The 19,654-nt window shown below is 43.8% G+C and overlaps 1 protein-coding gene across 4 annotated transcripts in view; it reads left to right on the forward strand.

Annotated features, from left to right (window-relative positions):
* The window catches only part of TEX10 (testis expressed 10), a 1,039,320-nt gene that overhangs the window by 336,223 nt on the left and 683,443 nt on the right, over positions 1–19,654 (forward strand). For all 4 annotated transcript variants that reach the window (XM_075314987.1, XM_075314985.1, XM_075314986.1 and 1 more), the window contains one exon: positions 8,743–8,875. In XM_075314987.1, the coding sequence (XP_075171102.1) occupies positions 8,743–8,875 (133 nt within the window). The remainder of the gene's footprint in view (positions 1–8,742; positions 8,876–19,654) is intronic.

Here is a 19,654-nt window from a genome sequence, read left to right on the forward strand (position 1 = left end):
CACATCACAAGAGGAGCTGGGGGCAAAGACATCACTGAGGGGGGCACAGACATCACTGGGGGAACACAACACTGGGGGTGATGCACAGCACTGCCCCCCAGTAATGTCAGGGCTCTGCACACAGCACCTGCAGAGCCCTGACATTACTGGGGAGCCACAAACCTGAGGTGATAGACAGCATGGGGTGAGGGACACAGCACTGATCGTTGCACACAACTCTGGGGGGAGGGTACACAAAGTACTGGACGAGGAGCAGAGTGCAGGCGCGCGCACACAGCGCCGGAGACAGTGCAGGCCAGAGGGCAGAGGGGCGGGCAGATCGCTCTGAAGTTGAAAGGTGCGGTCACACCACACGACAGGACATAGGGGCGGGCACATCACTCCGAGGGCAGAGGGTGCACATCGCTCCGGAGGGCAGAGGGGCGGACAGACCGCACGAGGGGAAAGAGGGGCGGGCAGATCGCTCCAGAGGGCAGAGGGGCGGGCACACCGCACGAGGGGAAAGAGGGGCGGGCAGATCGCTCCGGATGGCAGAGGGGCGGGCACACCGCACGAGGGGAAAGAGGGGCGGGCAGATCGCTCCGGAGGGCAGAGGGGCGGGCACACCGCACGAGGGGAAAGAGGGGCGGGCACATCGCTCCCGAGGGCAGAGGGGCGGGCACACACACAGCACGAGGGGACAGAGGGGCGGGCACAGACCACTGATTACGCTACTGGACAGCGGGAGAGCCCATTGGTTCTCCCAAACAGTGCATGTGGTCATTTAAAGGGCTGGCGGCCCCAGCACTGCAGCCCCCGGGAATGTGCCCGGGGGCAGCATAAAAGGTCATGGCGGGCCGCATGCGGCCTGCGGGTCGGAGGTTCCCCACCCCTGCCTTACTGCATCTCTGGAGCTCAGCCACTATAAATCACAAACCCAAGTGGACAAACCCAAGTGGCAGATTTTTTTGAAACCATGTACAAACAAACACTTGTGTTGCTGGAGGTGATACAGACCAATCAGCACATAATAAGCTGATTTAAAAAAAAATCTGCAAAAGATTTAGATGATGGTATATGCTTCAGGTGACTCATTCCTTCCTTTTCCATATATTTAGTAGTTTAAGGTTATTTATATATTAGTATAAACATATGATAGCCATTGAAATACAGTACAGACCAAAAGTTTGGACACACCTTCTCATTCAATGAGTTTTCTTTATTTTCATGACTCTGAAAATTGTAGATTCACATTGAAGGCATCAAAACTACAACTACAATCTTGAAGGAGTTCCCAGAGATGCTTAGCACTTGTTGGCCCTTTTGCCTTTACTCTGCGGTCCAGCTCACCCCACACCATCTCGATTGGGTTCTGGTGACTGTGGAGGCCAGGTCATCTGGCGTAGCACCCCATCACTCTCCTCCTTAGTCAAATAGCCCTTACACAGCCTGGAGGTGTGTTTGAGGTAATTGTCCTGTTGAAAAATAAATGATGGTCCAACTAAACGCAAACCAGATGGGATAGCATGCCGCTGCAAGATACTGTGTAAGCCATGCTGGTTCAGTATGCTTTGAATTTTGAATAAATCCCCAACAGTGTCACCAGCAAGGTACCCCCACACCATCACACCTCCTCCTCCATGCTTCACGGTGGGAACCAGGCATGTAGAGTCCATCCGTTCACCTTTTCTGCGTCTCACCTAAGACACGGTGGTTGGATCCAAAGATCTCAAATTTGGACTCATCAGACCAAATCATAGATTTCCACTTGTCTAATGTCCATTCCTTGTGTTCGTTAGCCCAAACAAGTCTCTTCTGCTTGTTGCTTGTCCTTAGCAGTGGTTTCCTAGCAGCTATTTTACCATGAAGGCCTGATGCACAAAGTCTCCTCTTAATAGTTGTTCTAGAGATGTCTGCTGCTAGAACCCTGTGTGTCATTGACCTGGTCTCTAATCTGAGCTGCTGCTAACCTGCGATTTGAGATTGGTGACTCGGATAAACTTATCCTTCTCCGCAGAGGTGACTCTTGGTCTTCGTTTCCTGGGGCGGTCCTCATGTGAGCCAGTTTCTTTGTAGCGTTTGATGGTTTTTGCCACTGCACTTGGGGACACTTTCAAAGTTTTCCCAATTTTTTGGATGGACTGACCTTCATTTCTTAAAGTAATGATGGCCACTCGTTTTTCTTTACTTAGCTGCTTTTTTCTTGCCATAATACAAATTCTAACAGTCTATTCAGTAGGACTATCCGCTGTGTATCCACCAGACTTCTGTACAACACAACTGATGGTCCCAACCCCTTTTTGTAAGGCAAGAAATCCCACTTATTAAACCTGACTTGTGAAGTCCTGTGAAGGGAAAACCATTATTGGTGACTACCTCTTGAAGCTCATCAAGAGAGTGCCAAGAGTGTTAAATGCAGTAATCAAAGCAAAAAGTGGCTACTTTGAAGAACTTAGAATATAAGACATATTTTCAGTTGTTTCACACTTTAAGTATTTCATTCCACAATGTGAATCTACAATTTTCAGAGTCATGAAAATAAAGAAAACTCTTTTAATGAGAAGGGGTGTCCAAACCTTTGGTCTGTACTGTATAATATTTGTATATGTATACAAAAAAAGGATAAACTGTAAATGTTAAGGATGTGACTCAACCGGTCACTCAGGATCTGACTGCTGTTTCAAATTATAATGTCATGAGTGCACACGAGACTAAATAACGGACAGCGAGTCAGTTATATCTATCTCCATGACTGACCCTGAGGCAACTGGTCTTTATTGTTAAAAACTTTTCACAGCTCTCCAGAAGTGAAGGGTGTGGACAAAATACAGTCCAATCAAGTATCGTAGGTCGGGGCTTCAAGACATATAGAAATCTGCATATCCTATTTGGATTGGTCAGTCCAGGCTCCAGGAATTTCTTTTATCACCTCGGGTGTAGACAGGATATGGCAGCCATCTTTAAAAGTACATGTGCTGGTATACTGTGTTTAAGGAAAATACACTGAATCTGCAATATACATATATACGTATTAGTAAAAAGAAACAAAGACATTCATAAATATGTGTGTTAGTTTACATCTACTAAACTATATACCTGAGTCTATGAAATGGCTGAATTAAGTATTTTTGGATACTCCATTCTTATCCTCAACAGTCCCCCCCCCTAAAGACTTATTTCTGCCATTTCTGAATTCTAAGGGTACTGTGTTCCCTTATGAAGAGAGGTAGAAAGACCTATTGGAAAAACCTGCCTAACTGAACGTTGAGGCATGGGCGGAGAGAGGAAAGGGTTTTCTTCACCGGTTTGAGACCAAGGACTCCTAGGCGAGTCCTTACCCTTTGTAGTTGGACTTTCCCATGTCTCAAGGTTCTCTAAGTCCTCTCTTCTAACTTTTTTGGCAATAATGGTCTGAGACTGTACAGGTTTTTTGAAAAGGATAAGTATGAGCAGAACGCTCAGTGCAGCTCTAGTTGGTCGAGCCTCTTGCAATGCGAGGCGTGGATCCATAGATTTTTCTGCGGTTGGATCGGCTCATCTAGTGTTGACTCATGGCTCTTTTTTCGCTTGTCCTTTAGAATCACTCAGTCTCCTGACTGGAGACAATATACTACTAGCTCTGATTTAAGATCTGGAATTGGAAAATACACCTGATTATCACACTATTCAGTCAATTATATAAAAATTATACATGCCTGTGCTAAACCAAAAACATCTTACATAAAGTCTGTTTATTACGAAAAGAAAACAAAACATTTTGTACACAATTTTCCACTTTCCTATAAAATATACACTTTTTTGTAAACCCATTTTTTTTACATACCACCTTCATGTGCTTCTCAGCAACAACGTCGTTTTCTGCACTGGAATGCCTCTGACCAAACAAGGAGAGAAATCTACACAACACGCACAGACTTGCATACAATGTGCTCATGATATACATCAGTTTGCAGTCTCTAAAAATGGGTAGAGCAGGTGCAGGGTGTTTCTACGGATTCTTTACAGTTTTTTTTTTCACTCAGGTTTTAAAATGTGTTTTACAAAACCGGGTGAGTTTGCCTACCTGGGTACAGAACCCTGGTGTCACCAAAGCACACACTGATATCCATCTTACACAGATTTTAGTCCATAAGTTACCTGGGCCATCATTAAGAAGAGCTCGCTTACCACCCTTTGTTCACAGACCTTCCTCAGTCAACTGGCTCCTTGCATGTCACACTCTATTCCTTGTTGTATCACTTGTTCCTGTAGGGATTTAAGAACACAAGGAGTGACAAAAGTCACTGATGTGACAAGTGCCACCAAGGTATGGTCCATATTGGTGAAAGACTCTCAACTCTAGGCCCGTTCACTACTCTTTGGTCAGCTGCACCTATGCGGGGATCTCCATCCGATTCCATCAGCTCAGATCTAGACTTTCTCTTCAGCATACCTACTGTAGCTCATTTGACAACAGGAAAAAATCTACAACCTACAAACACATCTAAATACTCTCACCCACTCCTGTTCTACCCATCTAGAGAGGCATTTAATGCGTCACTGCCTCCTGTACCGATAGGAGGGGAGGGAGTGATTCGAATTTAGACTACCTCATGTTGTGCAAACCGCAGCATATCCAGTGTAGAATCGACCAACATCTTGTTCCATCTATAAAAACAAAAAACTAAAAAATATACATTAGATCATTCTTATAACTTTTAACTCTGACCATAATACAGTTAGTGGTCATCTATACTTTACATGACTGAAAATACTAAATAAATAAACATATAAGACTTTCCTATTTCAGTTAACAGATGTGCCTCATAGGTTTTGAAACTGGTTTTATTACTATCTAATATGCCTGCTGCGCCCTCTACTGTTGGAGAATATAATATATAACTTCTTTCAACCTTTTGTTTTTTTGTTTACCAATGTGGCAAAATTCAGAGTTTTTATGCTGATATTCCCTAAAAGAAAAAATAAGACAGCAGGTAATAAATTAGCTACATACTAGAAACAAAATTGGACAAATACTCAAAATAAGTTATATCTTACAACAATATACATTGCTGGGGAATTTTCAAACCTTACGATAAACACTGTATCCATATATACTGTATCCACAAGGAAAGAAAACCTTTGGTAGGAAAAAATCGTACAAACAGAAAAGGGGATAGGGTCACAAAATAAAAATATATTGTTCAAATAAATCGCCACTAAAAAACAAAACAACACAGAAATTAAATCGCACATCTCATGAAATCTAATGTTCCCTACAAAATTAATTGAATCATTCAGGAAACTAAATATGTAAAATCCTGAACTCTAAGGGTTAAACCGAACTTACGTCACTATTGGGAAAAAAAACCCTCACATTCCATTCTTATCTCTAAGTAGAAGCCAGAGAAAGAAGGAAAAAAACCCCTCATCTTTTGTTTTAAACTCTGGACAAACTTCTCCTTCCGCTCCTCGGACACACTGCTCAATGCTCTTAAAAATGGATATAATACCTCCTGACATCAGTAGGGTAAGTCTCCCAAGATTTTGTAGATTAGCTAATACGGTACAAAGATATGTATTTACCTACCTCTATTCCATTTTATGATACAATGTTACTGGACTTTTAGAATACCAATTATTGTACGTGGACAAATACCTCCTATTTATCAATTCTGTAAAAGTTTCACTTATTTATCTTTGACTTGCATGTATTGGATAGCTGAGTAAGCAAATATACTATTTAAATGTTTTACATATATACCAGGAAACACCTCCCACCGGGGATGGGCGGAGAGCTTTGAACAAAGAGTCATTGCGAGGGGCGTGGCATATGAGGTGTACTGCCATCAGTGGGTGCAGCAAGATGGCCGCCAGAGGAAGTTCAAGGCACCTGACTTCCGGGTGTAGCATCCATGTTGTGACTCCCTGGGTGTAATGGGAGGGGCTGAAACTCCGTAGTGAACCAAGGGTGTATATGGGGAGTGTCTACATTATTATACATTTACACACTCTGCCATATACTACTATTCTATAAATGCCTACATTTATGCATGATTCCTATACAGGACAAGGGATTCAAAATAACAAATTATGTATTTGTAAACTCTCAATTCTCACTAGGCTAAAAGAATCCCACAACAAATCTCCTAATTATCAAAACGTCCTCCTTAAGATAGAAAACCTAGCACAAGTATATGTACATTTAACACTTGGTCAGTTTTTTATTTTTATTTTTTTTTTCTCCTCCGGAGAGCTATCTAGCCCCCCTTTACAAATGTGCAGGGAGTGTGCATTCCAGCTCGGGATGGGAGGGGGTGTGCTGCTCGTGTCTTCCCTATCTTTTCTTTGGAAAAGGATTTTGTTAGGAGAATCTTTGAACTGAACTAAGGAGTGATAACTTCACAACCCCATCATAGATTCTTTGCACTACCCATGTCCATCATAACCCACCAATTTATACAACCTCTTGCAATTCTCAGCTCCTACTAAAAAAACAATCTCTTCTTGAACAGAGTATACAAAGTGCTCTAATTGGACCGGCCGCTTCCAACTGCATCCTTTACTCCACTTCCCTGTTATATAATAAGGACACACTTAGGCGTACAACGTATGAATACAATACAGTTCCTCATACGTCCCTATTTCTCCGGCGTCATACATAGCAGTGCATGAGTTAATACTCGGGAATACGCTGATTCAAACACTTTCCTCCAACACCGGAATCCCTCCCCCTCCTTTCCGTGTAAAGAGGACGCAATTTTCAGCGTCCAACACGTGGTTACTATATACCGTTCTCCACGTGTTCCTATTTCTCTGGCTATAAACACGGTAACAGATGTGATAAACTCTGGCGGAAACGCCGATTCCCTTATCTCTCTGTTCCAAAAACAAACCAACAATTACAAAATATTGAAAAACGCATAAACCAGTTAGTTTCTCTCTCTCTCTCTCTATCTATCTATCTATCTATCTATATATATAATATATGAGCAAGGATGGTTGACCTTCGGGAGATCAACATCCACCACTTCGGAGACACCATCACGTGTTTCTCAACGCAGTGATTCTAGAGCAATGCCCCCTGGGAACTATTCAAAGCAAGAAGGTCTCCAGTCAAGGAGACCACCTATGCCAAACATGGTATCTAGCCACAGACAGCCGTTTCGGGGTATTTGCCCCTCATCAGTGTGGAGTAGGAATCTGGCTAGTGGGAGCATTGCCTAGTACTGGCAAAAGATAGGCACACGTTGGGGTCAGCAACGTCAATATCCCTCCCAGATCAGAGGTCAAACCTTTCGCCGAAGACCACCGAGTAACAGGCCAAGCGTCATATACATTGTACATGAAACTCGCCTGTGATTTTTTGAGAGTGATCAATTCTCATTGTCGGGGGCCTCCGGGTACTGGGAAATGGTCTCCTGGATCCGAGAGAGAGATTCGGCCAATCCTTCTTACGGTGATCTCAGCAGTGCCTCCACTGTTAAGGATGTGACTCAACTGGTCACTCAGGATGTGACTGCTGTTTAAAATTATAATGTCATGAGTGCACACGAGACTAAATAACGGACAACGAGTCAGTTATATCTATCTCCATGTCGGACCCTGAGGCAACTGGTCTTTATTGTTTAAAACTTTTCACAGCTCTCCAGAAGTGAAGGGTGTGGACTAAATACAGTCCAATCAAGTATCGTAGGTCGGGGCTTCAAGATATATAGAAATCTGCATATCCTCTTTGGATTGGTCAGTCCAGGCTCCAGGAATTTCTTTTGTTTATCACCTCGGGTGTAGACAGGATATGGCAGCCATCTTTAAAATTAGATGTGCTGGTATACTGTGTTTAAGGAAAATACACTGAATCTGCAATATACATATATACGTATTAGTAAAAAGAAACAAAGACATTCATAAATATGTGTGTTAGTTTACATCTACTAAACTATATACCTGAGTCTATGAAATGGCTGAATTAAGTATTTTTGGATACTCCATTCTTATCCTCAACATAAACACTAATTAAAGATAGTGACAATATGCTTGTTTGTACATGATTTGAAAAAGTCTGCATTTCTGACCGAAACACGTCATCTTGTATTTATTTTGAAAGAAAATGGAATGAAGCAAATGGAATAAGCTCTGCAAATAAGAACTTGATTCGTTAGTACCGATCTTCTTTACATTGGAGTTCAGCCACAGTAATCTTGGGGTTCTTCTTTACCTCTCTCACCAAGCTCTTCTCCCACAATTGCTCAGTTTGGCTGGATGGTCAGGTCTAGGAAGAGTTCTGGTGGTTCCCAACTTTTTCCATTTAAGGATTATGGAGGCCACTGTGCTCTTAGGAACCTTGAGTACTGCAGAAATTCTTTTGTAACCTTGGCCAGATCTGTGCCTCTGAGCTTCTTTAGCAGTTCATTTCACCTCATGATTCTCATTTGGTCTGATATGCACTATGGGCTGTGAGGTTTTATATAGGCAGATGTGTGCCTTTCTAAATCAAGTCCTATCAGTTTAAAGACAACTTATGACCATGTGATATTTCAGTTTTTCTTGTTTAATAAATTTGCAAAAAAATCTACATTACTGGGTTTTTTTTATGTGAAGAGGGGGTGCAGAGTTTAAATTGAGGGGAAAAAATGAACTTTTTTTGAATTTACCAAAAAGCTGCAATGAAAGAGTGACAAATTAAAAGGGGTCTGAATACTTCCCGTACCCATTGTACCATGTCGTAGATTTCAATATCTGTTTTAAGTTATTTTACATGATGTTACTACTTGTGTGTTTTAGTGTCAACAGAAAAGATGTTTCAGGCTGTGTACATGATATACCAACAGAGAGATCTTCAGTTGTTTGTGCGTTCCATGGTTCTAACGTTTTTCAACAAGGTTTACTTAAAAGATGTGTTTCTAAATCAAGGAAGGTAAGATTTATTTTTTTAACAATTTTTTATTTTCAAAAAAGTTTTTCATACAAACACAGCTTTGTTCTAGTTACAGTTTTGCATTACGATGAAGGAACATCAAAACAACAAGAAATAAATCTTTGTAGGCGAGTTCTTAAACTGCAAAGAAACTTAAGAAATCTTAGACAATAGCGTACAAAAACTACCTGGACTCATGGAGACACACTTCTTCATTGACTGGGACTCCAAGGGGCATGTGCTGGATAGAAGAGAGTTTGTATGGTTAAAAGTATTGAGTACGGTATAGAGAAAAAATGTTACCTTATAGAGATAGAAATTGGACAACTAGATAAGCCAGTTATGTGGTTTGTACATTGTACTTGCTAGACCAGGGATCCTAGATTGCCTTAAAGGTGAGGTGTGTATGTGTCTTCCAGCTATAGAGCTCCTCTAATCTGTATAGCACATGGAGGAGAAGATTGCTTCCAATGGAGATAGATTAAAGGGGGCTTTACACGGTAGCGATATCGCTAGCAATTTGTAGCGATAGCGAGCGTCTAAGTACCCGCCCCCGTCGCGCATGCGATTGTGATCGCTGGCGTAGCGAACATTATCGCTACGGCAACGTCACACATACTCACCTGGTCGGCGTTGTCGCAGTGACTGCTGAACAATCCCTCCTTCAAGGGGGAGGGACGTTCGGCGTCACCGCCACGTCACTAATCGGCCGGCCAATCAAAGCGGAGGGGCGGAGATGAGCAGGACGTAACATCCTGCCCACCTCTTCCTTCCGCATTGGGGCCGGCGGCAGGTAAGGAGACGTTCCTTGCTCATGCGGTGTCACACATAGCGATGTGTGCTGCCGCATAAGCGATGAATCACAACGCTAAACAACCCTTACTGATTTTTGAGTTTGGGACGACCTCTCCATGGTGAACGATTTTCACCATTTTTGAGGTCGCTGGTAAGTATCCCACGCTGCGATATTGTTAATGATGCCGGATGTGCGTCACTAACAATGTGACCCTGACGATCAAACATTAACGATATCGTAGCGTGTAAAGCCCCCCAGCTAGTAGGGGTAAAAGCCCATGTTTTTTTGTGCAGTAGTTTATTGAAGGACAGGACAGCAAAACTTCTTTTGCCTTCAAATCATGTTTTGAAATGCCTAGGTTTTGTAGCATATTTTTTATGACCTTCTAGAACAACTTCCGGACAATACCAGAAAATGACACCGATTTCCGACATGGGCCCCGCACCTCCAGCAAAGGTTGGAGTTGGTCAATCCAAAGTGATATAAATCTTCTGGAGTACTATACCAATGGGTTAATCTTTTATATGCATTTCCTGTAATAACGTGCATCTAGAGAAGCCATGTGAGTTTGCCAGGTTCCCTTCAACTTCCACTTCTGTTAGGGTCCCGTTACACGTAGCGACGCACCAGCAAATCCGACCAGTGATCCGACCTGGCAGGGATCGCTGGAATGTCGCTACATGGTCGCTGGTGATCTGTCAATTAGGCAGGTCTGCACAGCGATAAGAAATCAGCCACCGGCGACCCGTGTAACGAGGGCTCCCTGCTGGCTACCGGAGGAATCTCCTGTAATGCCAGGCCTGGATTCAGTTACCTGCTTTGCACTCCGGAGCTCTCAACTGCAGCCTGGTCTGATCTCAGAGTTTGCAGGACTGCACCGCGAGCGCCGAGTGATTTGATTCCCCGAAGATTGCAGTTCAGTTCATAACCGCTGCGGACAGGCCGGGGTGCAATCCGGAGTTCAGGTGAGTGCCCCGGAGATCAGCCCGGCATCTCTTCAGCTGTCATAAACTGAACCGTAATCGCCGGGGAATCAATCACTGGTCGCTTGCGGTGCAGTTTAGGCTGCCCTCTGGAGCTCAGGTCAGAGCTCCGGAGTGCAAAGCAGGTAACTGAATCCAGGCCTGGCATTACTGGAGATTCCTCCATTAGCCAGTCCGACGCTGGGCGCTCGTTGGTCTCCCACCATCAAACACGCCGATGCATGCTGCACAGCGGGAGACCTACGAGCAAAAAAATGGTCCTGATCGTTTTGTCATGATCAGTGACTTCGAAGCAGAGGCCCGCTTGCTGCTGCTTTTCACACACAGCAATATCGCTAGCGAGGTCGCTGATAAGTCACAAAACCTGTGACGTTTCAGCGATCTAGCTAGCGATCTTGCTTTGTGTGATGTTAAGTTCTTTTTCTTATGAAGATAAGAATATAGGTTTAAAGGAGGAGGCTGGAGAGATAGGACTGGACTATACCTTTTAGATATTAATTTGGCTATGGGAAAAGAGTTTTGTACGGAGGTCTAACCATTTCCAGTCTCCATGAAGTGGAAAAGTTCGTTTGAATTGTTCTAATATATAGTTGGTATGTTTATGTTGCAAAAAATTTACTGTTTTTTAAGGCCTCTTTTAGCCAGGAATTTTCCAGAGGAATTTTATTAGTTCGCAATTGAGATATAGGAAGCATCGGCAGGTGTGCGCAAAGGTTGTATATATCCTCGTAATTGGTATCTAACAGATTGGGAATCAAACCTATTGGGGACAAATCCGGGACAGTTTGAAGTAGAGAGGGTTTTGGCAAGTGTGCGTCTTATCTTTAAGGTCATGATTGTGGAAGTGTCTAGCTTAGAGGCTTTTGGTGGTTCGCTGGTTGACCAGAGATATTTATTCGCTTGACTCCCAAGTAATATTAGTTCAAGGTCCGAGTTGGCGGTCTTGCTCTTGGACGCAGTTCAAGCGCAGCCACCTACCAATATGTATGCCTTTGTAATAGGATAAAACATCCGGAAGCCCCAACTGCCCCGAGCTTATTGCAAAGATGAGGATTTTGTAATGAAGCCTAGCTTTTTTGCATTTCCAAACATTATGTGAAATTACTTCTTTGATGGCAGTGAAGAAAGAAGGGGGTAGATTAATTGGAAGCTCGAAAATAGCCAGATATCCCTCCGAGAAGGTCCTAGCCAATGAGTGGCTCTTTTTAGGAGACCACCATAACCACCATATTAAGTGACCCTTTTAGTCAATATCCAGCTCTTGACGAGTTTAAAGATATGACAAGGGAAATACCAAGGCCAGGTATCCATCCACTGACGGCTGTTTCGCGGTATTGCCCCTCATCAGTGTGGTGTAGGATTCTGGCCAGGTGGGAGCAATGCCTAGTAGACCAACAAGACAAAACAATCACTGATCTTGGGTAGACCATCCAGAAAACACTGCCGGCAGCCAGCGAGGGTGCTCAACACCGTGAAATCCTAGGCGCATTTCCCCCTGGGAAGTATGCAAATCAAAGTCCATAGAGCATGCATGCATGCACCTAGGATTTCACTGTGTTGAGTGCCCTCGCTGGCTGCCGGCTGTGTTTTCTGGCTTGTCTCCCCGAGATCAGTGATTGTTTTGTCAAGTAGGGTAGGTGATAAGTTTTGAAAAGTGTCTTGGTGTTGCTAAGTGGCGGAAGAAAGTTCCTTTGATATAACATGTTAGGATTTTTGTGAACTCCACAAAATATTTTATCTGTTTACTAAGCCATTTGAATTGGGTCATCTGTTTGAGTTTGTTGATGATGTCCCCCCCCCACTCGGGGTTGAAATATTGAGAGCTTTTAGATTTATTTTGAAATTGGAGACTTCGCCAAAGGAGTCAAGTATTTCAACTAGCTTTGGGAAGGAGCAAAAGGTCACCCGCAAATGCAACAGTTTTTATCTCAAGTTGGTTTAGTTTTAGGCCTTGGACTAGTGGGACTTGTCTAATCTTTTGGATTAATGTTTCCATAACTAATATAAATAAAGAAGGGGTAAGAGGGCATTCTTACCTTGTACTATTGTTAATCTAAATAGGAGAGAGAAGGCGCAATAGGGTCTTACCCGATATATTGGGTGGGAAAGATCATGTAAAAGTGATGCACTCACCTGATCGGGTTGTGCCAGTCACAACTCCTTTACCAGCATAACGTGAGCGCCAAAAAGGTCCAGCAGCAGCCCTGTTGCACAAGTAGAATATCAACGGAAGAAAAAGAAAAAAACAGGTATTTTGCCGCGCTTGAAGACCATAGACTATGATGTCAGGCAAATGATTCTTTTTATTTCATCCTACGCGTTTCGGAGACCACAACTGTCTCCTTCTTCAGGGTAAGGAACTATTACAGAAGCCAAGGAAGAGTGCTTTTATAAAGCAGTCAAAAAGAAGGGGGAGGGAAAACAAAGAAAGGAAACCCTGCCCATGACGTCAGCTCACCATGTGCTACAGGGCCATGACTCATAGCCACATGGAGCAGAGCCGTGTCAAGATCACATTAGGGATTTCCATATATTACAAGATAGAACTTGCTAAACATTAATCATCCATCATAAATAAATAAAAAAGGACTGTCAAGGGTGCACAGATAACTGTGAAAAAATTTGTTAGACATATTCATATCAAACTATGCACACAGATATACATATGATATAAAAAATATGAAGTGAAAAACACAAAATATAAAGCATCCATTAGGCATAAACCAAACATAAAAATAAAAATAAAACTTAAACATGAACATTGAAAGCTGCCTCACAGCCAAGAATATGACTGCAAAAACAGTTTCTTACTAGTAGCTAATGGTCAGCTGTAATCAGCACCATTAGCATACGGACATGAAAAAAGCATTGCATAAAGTGCAGGTGAGCATACTGAGTAATTAAGTGTCTCTATTTGTTAGTATTACTGATTTTAGATTTTTCTGCTATTACTTTTGGACATTAACCTTTGAAAAAACAAAAAGTGAATGCGTGAAAAAATGCAATTGCAAACAAGAAGTGATGGGGTGTGCATTTGGAACACTAATAAAGCAGACTAATGAAGAAAAACTGGAAGAATTAATATTGTGTACTTGCGTGCAGAAAGAGAAGGAATCTCTTACCAAAGGGGGTGAAGTGGGTTCAGGCCGTGGGAAAAAATTAAAAGGCGCAGGCGCGCTGCACAGGGACAGTAGCAGGATCCTCACAGCAAGGTCGAGTGAGTTCAAGAGCGTGGGAAACCGCTGTAGCACGCGTGCGCGCACATCATACTACAGCAGCTAAAGAGAAAAAAAGAGGCATTTAAGCTCTGACCAAAGAGCATTCACAAAAAGAATCAGTGCCAAAAAAGAGGATGATCAGGCAAAGGATTCAGCCTTGCACCGTAAACAAGAGAAAAAAATGTTTTTATTTTTACAGGGAAAGATTTGAAACACGCAGCGATGCTTATAAAGAGATAAAAAATACTATAAAAACATGGAGGAATAAGAAAACTGCCAAAATATGGAGCTAAAAATATCGTTACTATCCAGCATCCAATATCATTGGTGTCTGCATTTATGACCAGGGGAGGGGGGGGGGGAATTAAAATTAGAAACATACCTATGACGCTTATTTGAATTATATATAAATATTTAAAAAGATTTTTTGGAACTTTTTTTATATAAAAAGGGATTTTTTGAAAAAATATATATAAGAATATAGAAATATAAAAATATATAAGAATGCCACAACAATGTATATGTATCTGAAATGCAGACATTATAAAAACATAATAAAAACATGTTATTTGCCTGAAGTTATAAAGTGAATCTACAATTTTCTTGAACATATTCACCCACACTTAATAAAAATTTTAATAAAATAAATTGGATCTAACCATTTTTCATGATGATACTAAGATCCACACTAAAACCTTTTTCAAGAAAGTAGATGCTAATGGCTATATAAACTTTGGGAGTGAGCATTATGTGAAATGGTTAAATAATATCCCTCTCAATCAGTACAAAAGAATTAGGAGAAATTGTTCACGAGATGCTGATTTTAGAGACCAAGTGGGTATCCTGAAAGGACGTTTTTCAGAGAAAAATGACCCCAAGTCCCTGGTTCGGAAAGCTTACCACGAGACTATTAAGCTTAAACAATCTGATCTCATTAAAAGGAGGAAGGACTCCCCTAGCCCCATACAAGTAGCTGATTGTAACCTACCAGTTATCAATAAGGGCAAATTCGCATGTAATTTCATTACCACGTTCAGCAGTGACAGCAGTGTTATAAGAGATACCCTTATTAGACATTGGGCTCTCCTGCAAAAGGATCCCATCCTTAGCTCTGTTTTGCCCTCAACTCCAGGAGTCACTTTCAGACGAGCACCCACTATTAAAACCATCGTGGCGCCTAGTAGACTCAGAGTACCAACGTTGAGTCAAAAAAAGAGTACCCCGGCTATGGGGGGAGCATTTAGATGTGGCATAAAAAAATGTTTGTGCTGCAAAAGCATATACCACGGGAGGACCTCTTTCAGTGCTCCAGGAACTTTGGATGTGTTCCAGATAAAGGATCGTCTGACATGTCAGTCTGATCATGTAGTGTATCTGGTGGATTGTATTTGCGGGAAGCAGTACGTGGGTAGAACCAGTCAGGAGCTCCATAATAGACTAAACTCCCATCGTTACAATATTAGAACTGGTTTCCTAAAACATGGGTTGTCTAAACACTGCACGCTTGTACACAACAAAAATCCAGTTTTTAAAATCACACCCATAGAGCAAGTCTCTCCTAACATCACTAATAGGGCAGAAACCCTTAGTAGAAAGGAATCCTACTGGATACACAGGCTAAATACTCTTAAACCGTTTGGCCTTAATGAAATTACTGATTTATTTTATTAAAATTTTTATTAAGTGTGGGTGAATATGTTCAAGAAAATTGTAGATTCACTTTATAACTTCAGGCAAATAACATGTTTTTATTATGTTTTTATAATGTCTGCATTTCAGATACATATACATTGTTGTGGCATTCTTATATATTTTTATATTTCTATATTCTTATATATATTTTTTAAAAAAATCCCTTTCTTCAGCGCTCTATTGGGAGACCCAGACGATTGGGGTATAGCTACTGCCCTCCGGAGGCCACACAAAGCACTACACTAAAAAGTGCACGGCCCCTCCCCTTCTGGCTATACCCCCCCGTGATATCACGGGTTCTCCAGTTTTTAGCTTTGTGTGCGAAGGAGGTCAGACATCCATGCATAGCTCCACAGATTTTAGTCAGCAGTAGCTGCTGACTATGTCGGATGGAAGAAAAGAGGGCCCATATAGGGCCCCCAGCATGCTCCCTTCTCACCCGTGGATGGTGTTGTAAGGTTGAGGTACTTATTGCTAGTACAGAGGCCGGAGCCCACATGCTGTTTTCCTTCCCCATCCCCATGAGGGGCTCTGGGTGAAGTGGGATCTTACCGGTCTCCAGGCACAGAGACCGAGCTCCATCCACAGACCCAAAAGAACCTGCTGGATATGGAGCTGAGTATCGTCAGGGACAGGCCCTGCTACATTAAGGTACTCTGTGTCCCCATGCACATCGCGCCCACACACACCAGCATTGCTGGGAGTGTTAGTGCGCCGGGGACAACGGCGCGGAGCGCTGGTGCTATTATTCACTGCAGCTTTGCTGAGTGAATTTATGTATTGAAAACGGCCGCGCCGGCCGCTGCTGGTTGTTTTTTTTTACATTGCGGCGCGGCTGGGACTTGTGGTGCGCCGGGGGACTTCGGCGTCGGCCGTGCACATAGGACGGCCGCGCTTATTACTCGAGTCCCCGGCTTTGCGGCCTAGTTTTCGTTTCGTTCCCGCCCCAGCCCTGCCAGTCAGAGGAGGGGCGGGACGCTGTACAGAAGCTCAGCGCAGGGAGCTGGAGTCTGCTTTGCATTCTCCAGCCCCCTCTCACTGAACACATTGAGACGCCGGGTTCCCGCTCTTGGCTGGGGCTCGCCCACGGCCCGCCCCTCTGCACAGGACGGGGAAGAGAAGCCGGCAGCCATTATGGTTTCCACTCTGGGAGAACGGAACCAGTCACAGGTTTTTGGGCGACCTCGCACCCGCTCTTGTGCGGGCGGTAAGCAGTACTGACACCACTAATGCTGAAGTGGGTTTTTGGACTGTGTGCTGATATGCTATGCACTGTACTGTACTGTCGCTATTCTGGGCAACAGCAGCAAATAAGCAATGCTGCTGAGGCACAAGCTTTCAATGCTTCTTCGTTTGCATGTGCTGCAGTGTTTACTGTCAGATTGGGCAACAGTAGCAGTAGAGCAATTTGTGCTAAGGCACAAGCTTTCAATGCTGCTTCGCTTGCATGTGCTGCACGGTTTATTGTTATGCTATACATTCACTGTATGTCGCTATTCTTGGCTAATGCGCCCAGATAAACAGACAAAGGCAGCAGTAGAGCAATGGTGCTACGGCACAAGTTTTCAATGCTGCTTGACTTGCATGGGCTGCAGTGTTTACTGTCATGCTTGTATGCTATACATTCACTGTATGTCGCTATCCTTGGCTAATGTTCCTGGATAAATAGACAACAGCAGCAGAAAGGCTAGGGTGCTAACGCGCAAGCTTTCAATGCTGCTTGGATTGCATGGGCTGCAGTGTTTACTGTCATGCCCGTATGCTATACATTCACTGTATGTCGCTATCCTTGTCTCATGCTCCTAGATAAAATGTGCCAAGCCACAAGTTTTCAATGCTGCGTGTACTACATGTACTGAAGTGTTTATTTGTACTTCATGCTTGTATGACTATTCACTGTACGGTCGCTATCCTCGGCTAGGCTCTTAGATAGCTAGACAACAACAGCAGAAAAAGACAAGTTGCCAATGCACGGGCTTTCTATGCTGCTTGTACTGCATGTCATACGGTCCCAGGACCCCCAGTGCGTGCTATTGCTCAACCGGGGTCTCTGCTATATGTGGCCAAAGGAACCGCCTGTGATCTCTGTCCAGAGACAGGGACGAAGTTGCAGTTTTTTCCGCTGATATATTGTCTGTGACTATGACTGACATCTTACAGACTTTGCACCCCAAGCAGACCGTGGGCAATATGGTTGCAATGACCCTGGCCGCCCTGATTTGGAGCATCTCAAGGCGCCAGAGTGATTCCAGGCATCCCAGAGAGCAGGCATCCGACACGGTCGACAGTCCCAGATGGCCTAAGCGGGCTCGCTGGGATTAGCCCTCGACTCCATCACTGGTCAAGGTCCCAGCTGGAGTACTCTCTGTACGATGAGGCAGACGTAGCTGTTCAGGACTCTGATCCTGAGACCGCTCTCAATCCGGATACACCGGATGGTGACGCTATAGTGAATAATCTTATTGCGTCCATCAACGAAAGGTTGGGTATTTCTCCCTCAACTCCTCCAGTGGAGGGGTCAGCTTCACAGCAAGAGAAATCTCTATTTCAGTATCTCAAGCGTATATTGAGTACTTGTTTAGCACTCTGACTCCAGAGACGCAGTCCAGAAACGACACGCTTATCACGATAAGCGTTTCTCCGACCGTATTAATGAGACACGTGTCGCTCCCCCCTGACGTGGTCAAGCGCTAGACCCAGTATCCAAATGTGGATCCCCCAATCTCCATGCTTGCAGCTAGATCTATAGTTGTAGTGGTGGATAGGACTTCACTTCAAAATGCCATTGACAGGCAGATTGGCCTCTGGTTGCAATCTGTCTATGAAGCTATCGGCAAGTCGGTTGCTCCGGCAGTCGCAGCCGTGAAGGCACTCCAAGCTATTTCAGCTAGTATTGCGCAGGGGGTCGCTGTCACAGGTACTCTCGGTCCCAGCAGCGTCTTTAACTCGCAATGTCGGCATGGCGAATCATGCTGTTATTGCTGTCCGAGACTCTACGAGCCGGACGTCAGTGGCCTCCGCCAACTCCGTGTTTTTACGCAGAGGCTAGTAGTTGAGAGAGTGGAACAGAGGCTGCTTCCAACGAAGTGCTTAACCAGGTTGCCTTTATCTAGTGATAGTCTGTTGGTAAGGGTTGAATGAAATCACTCAACTATCCAAGACGACTCAAAAAGCCCAGAAGGGCATAGATTCCTAGCGGGCTCAATCACGCCCGGGGAAGGCAGCCGGAGGAACCGCTACCAAAGCGTTTTCCTCATAATTTTCAGCCCTCTCACTCCGCAACCGCGGGGGGGCAGACTCCCCCGCTTTAGCGGCATTTACCTACCGCAGGTCAAGGGCCTGTGAGTGAGAGTCAGTTTGTTTTCAAACTACCGCACCGACCGAGCCGAGGCTCTTCTGCAGGCGGAAAGAGCGGTAATCCCTGTTCCTCTTCAGGAACCAGATACGCATTTTGCTCCGACCTGGTCGCGGTGCCAAAATAGGACGGCTCCTTCCGTCCCGTTCTGGAATTTATACTGCTTAACAAGCACGTGAAAACCAGGCGGTTCCGGATGGCGTCACTCCGCTCCGTCATTGCCTCTCTGTCTCAAGGAGTTTTCCTAGCATCAATAGACATCAGGATGCTTATCTACACGTGCCGATTGCTCCGAGGCACCGGCGTTGGCTACGATTCGTTATTAACCCTTTCACGACCGGCCGATTTTTCGCTTTCCGTTTTTTTTTTTCGCCATTCTTTTTCTGAGAGACGTAACTTTTTTATTTTTCAGTCAATATGGTCATGTGAGGGCTCATTTTTTGCGGAACGAGCTGTACTTTTAAATGAAACCATCAGTTTTACCATATTGTGTACTAGAAAATGGCAAAAAAATTCCAAATGCTGAAAAATTGCAAAAAAAGTGCGATAGCACTATAGTTTTTGAGATATTTTATTCACTGTGTTCACTATATGGTAAAACTGATGTGTGGGTGTGATGCCTCAGGTCAGTGCGAGTTCGTAGACACCAAACATGTATAGGTTTACTTTTATATAAGGGGTTAAAAAAAAATCGGAAGTTTGTCCGAAAAAAGTGGCGCACGTTTTACGCCATAT

The sequence above is a fragment of the Anomaloglossus baeobatrachus genome, chromosome 6 (genome assembly GCF_048569485.1).
Source record: "Anomaloglossus baeobatrachus isolate aAnoBae1 chromosome 6, aAnoBae1.hap1, whole genome shotgun sequence".
In the NCBI taxonomy this organism is placed as follows: Eukaryota; Metazoa; Chordata; class Amphibia; order Anura; family Aromobatidae; genus Anomaloglossus; species Anomaloglossus baeobatrachus.